The 5,000-nt window shown below is 42.7% G+C and overlaps 1 protein-coding gene across 2 annotated transcripts in view; it reads right to left on the reverse strand.

The window, feature by feature from the left end:
- Positions 1–5,000, reverse strand: part of jak2a (Janus kinase 2a) — a 22,819-nt gene that overhangs the window by 13,067 nt on the left and 4,752 nt on the right. For both annotated transcript variants that reach the window (XM_060890378.1, XM_060890377.1), the window contains exon 2: positions 1,526–1,752. In XM_060890378.1, the coding sequence (XP_060746361.1) occupies positions 1,526–1,736 (211 nt within the window). In that variant the 5' untranslated portion in view covers positions 1,737–1,752. The remainder of the gene's footprint in view (positions 1–1,525; positions 1,753–5,000) is intronic.

A 5,000-nucleotide genomic window follows, 5' to 3' on the forward strand; every position in this document is an offset into this window, starting at 1 on the left:
TCTCCCGCTCTCCCGCCACACATTGTATTTGTCACGCAGAAAACCGGACTATTTATCATATATTTAATAAGCCGCATCACCCAAAACGTATCAGTCCGCACCGCTGTCTCTATGGAACCGGGCAGGAATCAAGCGCGTCTCCCCTGGAGCTCTTAGTCGAGCCTGACACTTATCAGCCAATCAAAACAAGAGGCTACACAATAGGTTGGAGATGTCACTCCTGTCTGTCTTCAAAACTTGAGAGCCCTGACACAGTACGTGTGTGTGTGTGTGTGTGTGTGTGTGTGTGTGAGTGTGTGTGTGTGTGTGTGATTAGGACTGTTTATAAGTATGTGTTGCATTGACTGTATGTGCATATGCTTTTGGGGACTTTACATGCAGGTGTGTGTGTGTGTGTGATTTGTGAAACTTCTGCACTGATTTTTTATGACAGTGCACATGTGTGAGATCTATATGATTTGTGATGTGTGTGTGTTTGTGTGTATGTGTATGTGTGAGAGTGTTTTTTGGGTACTGTATTTGTGTGTATGTGTGTGAAAGAGCGAGTGTTCTTTGAGTACTGTTTGAGTGTGTGTGTGTGTGTGTGTGTGTGTATGTGTGTTTGTGAGAGAGAGAGAGAGAGAGAGAGAGAGAGAGTGTTTTTTGAGTACCGTTTGAGTCTGTGTGTGTGTGAGAGAGTGATTTTTGAGTACTGTTTGAGTGTGTGTGTGTGTGTTTATGTGTGTGTGAGAGAGTGTCTGTGTGCTCAGTACTTTCTCTCTGTATTATGGGTGTTGTGTTATTAAGGACAGCATTGTGTGTTTCTGAGGACTGTGTATATGCCTATTTGTGAGTTTGTGTGTGGTCTGTGTCTCTGGGTGTAAGTGTGTGTGTGTGTGTGTGTGTGTGTGTGTGTGTGTGTGTTTTAAAACCCACCAGCTCTTACGCTTTAAAACCCCATGTTCATTACACAGTTCCACAGGAACTCCACAGAGAAACTGAAACTGACATCAGCACCGAGACCCGAGTGAACAAATGTAAAATGTCGTATTATTTCACTGAACCTAAAAGCAACACCTGCTTCCTGCTCACACAGACTTCACACTGCTGTGAGCAGGTTCCAGGCTTCTGAAGTAAGACCTGGGACATTTCTGGGTTCTCTCTGGTTCTTGTGCAATCAGACACCATTTAAATTGGACCGTGACCCAAAAAACTTGACGAGAATCACGATGTATAACATTAGAAAGATTTTCACCTCCACACGATCAAGGTGCACTTCAGAAACCCTGGAGGAAACTGACGAAATAAAAAAATAATTAACTCTCAGTCGTGTAACTCGTGTAACGATCTGAATAAGTTCAGCGTTCTGAAGTCGACTCACTGAAAGTGTTTAAAGTCACACCTTTGACTTGAAAGTTCTATTCTGAATAAGCAGGATGGTGTGTGGTTTGGGACGTAACCCGCAGCTCTGCCTGCGATTGGGTAAGTTTGGGGTGAAGACAGTCACATCACACACACACACACACCCACACACACACACGCTTACCGCACTCTTTGGCAGCCTTGATGCACAGTTCCTCTGCGACGTAATCTCCAGGCGGGTAACTGAGAGACGAGGCGCTCGTGCTGCTCGTGCTCTGGCTGCAGTAGTACAGATGAACCTGCAGGGCGGCGCCACAAGCCGGTTTGAGCGGATCGGGACACGGCGTGTGGGGTTGGGTCGAGCTTTCCATGGCTATAAACGTACTCCAGGCCATGTGTGTGTGTTCAGACCTTAACGAGGACGAAGAGAAATCACGGTTTAGAAGCAATGAGCTTAGAACAGAATAAAACAAATTACAGAAGCTTTAATGACATAAAACTGAAGGTTTTATAGAAAGTTTTTATTTTAGATACAAAAGCAAACAATTGAGGATTTAATGACAATAAAACAACAACCTGAGATAAAGATCTGATAAAGAGGATTAGAATGTGTGTATAATTATGATAGTTTTCATGTTCAGCAGTTTCATCATCTCAGATTCTAATGAACACTTTTTTACTATTTCAAGAAGTGACTTATTTGTAAACAAGTAAATGAAATGATTTTATTTGCACAGACTTATTGTATTTATTGTTTATTAGATTTAAGTTTAATTAAATTGATTAAATGAGAGAAATGTCCAAGGATTTTGTCGAGTTCAGTGTTTAGATACTTAGAGGAAGTTTGGTACGAACTAGAGATGTTTTGTAAAGATAAATTCACTCCAATTCACCTTCTGCAACAACCACACACACACACACACACATACACACACACACACACACACACACACACACACACACACACGCACACACGCACGCACACACACACACACGCACACACACACACATACACACACACACATACACACACACACACTCAGACAAAGCTCTTATCTTTCGACTGAACCGTACACAGTTTATCTGATGAACAAAATCAGTAACAAAAATACTTTCACCAACAGAAGCAACAACACAAAAAGTCTGTGAAACGCTCGTAGCTTCTCGCTCATTGTGTTGTGTGTGGAGTGTGTGGGGTTTGTGTGTGTGGAGTGTGTGTGGTGTGGGTTTCTATCTTGTGCCCAGAAGTTGTAGGGAAGTTATTACAAAGTAAAAATACTCCATGAAGTCAGTCTCCATCCGTTTTTCCCCTCGAATCTATTTAAAGCTCAACTCTCTTCTCGTCTCAGCACATTTTATAACATGGTTTTGCGTTAATTATCGTTAAAAGAACATGAAGCATAAAGTATTAGCAACGATAATAACAATAATGTCTTTTGGACTGGTTTGTGAGACATAATGATTTAATCTTCTCTACACTGCCATGATATCCAGTGAGGTTTAATCTGAATACGACACGTTACCAAACCTCACGCACCTGCGTACGTACACCTGTCAGTTACAGAAGCCCCGCCCCCTTCCCCACATCACACACGCTCTGGACGAGACTCAAGGCAAGAAGTGACTTTTATTTTACTGTCAGCTCAACTTTAAGGTATAAACAGTAACCAATTATTTTCATAAAGATGCCAAACGTATGAAGCAGAACGAACACCCCCTCTTCCCCAACACACACACACACAGATGTACACACACTGACGCACACACATGCTTAATCACAAGGTTGGAGATTCCCTAAGGGCTCCATAACATGCACCATGGACACACACACACACTCACTCTCACACACACACACTCACACGCACACACTCACACACACACACTCTCTCACACACACACACACACACACACACACACACACACACACACACAATTCAATTCAAGTTTATTTGTATAGTGCTTTTTACAATTGACATTTTCTCAAAGCAGCTTTACAGAACATAAACATAGAGCAGAAGGTAAACATAAGGAGAAGTATAAAGAATTAATATAATAAAAATTCAAGATATATATAGTTCACAGTGTGTATGTATGTATGTATTTGTATTTATCCCCAATGAACAAGTCTGAGGTGACTCAGGTGACTGTGGGGAGGAAAAACTCCCTTAGATGGTAAAGGAAGGAACCTTGAGAGGAACCAGACTCAAAGGGGAACCTCATCCTCATCTGGGTGACACTGGGGGTGTGATTATAAATATACAGTCTGATAAATGTTGTGTTGGTGTAAAAGATCACATGGAGTTCTGTAGGTACATCACACACACACACACACACACACACACACATACACACAAACACATACACACGCTTTGTCACTTGGACCGGAGGTCACTGCACCTATAGACTGTTTAATGTGTAAACACACTGTGTGTGTGTGTGTGTTTGTGTGTGAGATGTACCTACAGAACTACCACAGACTTAAAACATTGTAGTGTTTTTGCTTGGTTTTAAGGAACTTTAAATTGAAAACCCACAACTGACTTTACTAAACATTCCGGGGGAAAAGAAAACATTTGTTTCGCAAAAGTTCCAACTTCCGCTTCAGACCCAGAGGCAAAATAACCCAGAATGTTTCCCAACTGGATACAAAGGATCATCACATGATAATCATGTTCTCATGGTGTGTTGAAATATCTTTATTACCCAGTTTAAAGAACACAGGACATGAGGTGAAAATTAAAGGAAATATTTGTTATTAAAAGTCTCACAGCACCAGCACGTGTGTGTGTGTGTGTGTGTGAGTGAGTGTGTGTGTGTGTGTGTGTGTGTGAGAGTGAGTGTGTGTGTGAGTTTGTGTGTGATTGTGTGAGAATGTGTGTATGTGTGTGTGAGTGTATGTGAGTGTGTGTGTGTGAGTGTGAGAGTGAGTGTGTGTGATTGTGTGAGAGTGTGTGAGTGTGTGTATGTGTGTGAGAGTGAGTGTGTGTGTGTGAGTGTGTGTGTGTGTGTGAGTGTGTGTGTGTGTGAGACTGAGTGTGGGTGTGTGTGTGAGAGTGTGGGTGTGTGTGTGAGAGTGTGTGTGTGTGAGAGTGAGTGTGGGTGTGTGTGTGAGAGTGAGTGTGTGTGTGTGTGTGTGTGTGTGAGAGTGTGTGTGAGTGTGTGTGTGTGAGTGTGTGTGTGTGTGTGCGTGTGTGTGAGAGTGAGTGTGGGTGTGTGTGTGAGAGTGTGTGTGTGTGTGCGTGTGTGTGAGAGTGAGTGTGTGTGTGAGAGTGAGTGTGTGTGTGTGTGTGAGTGTGAGAGTGTGTGTGAGTGTGTGTGTGTGAGTGTGTGTGTGTGTGTGTGTGAGTGTGAGAGTGTGTGTGAGTGTGTGTGTGTGTGTGTGAGTGTGTGTGAGTGTGTGTGTGTGTGTGTGAGAGTGTGTGTGTGTGTGAGAGTGTGTGTGTGTGTGTGAGTGTGTGTGTGTATCAAACCAAAAAGATGACATCCCCTAATTGTTCTTCTTCCTACATCATACGTAGGATCGTACACACACAGAGACAGTCGCGGCTTCACAGAATCTCATTTTCATACGAATTATTTTTGATTGTCATTACACGCTTCTCGTAGGGGGCGTGGCCAAACATGGTCATCAGTAGGTCACATGACCAGGACCTATAAAA

Source organism: Tachysurus vachellii, chromosome 17, assembly GCF_030014155.1.
Source record: "Tachysurus vachellii isolate PV-2020 chromosome 17, HZAU_Pvac_v1, whole genome shotgun sequence".
NCBI lineage: Eukaryota > Metazoa > Chordata > Actinopteri > Siluriformes > Bagridae > Tachysurus > Tachysurus vachellii.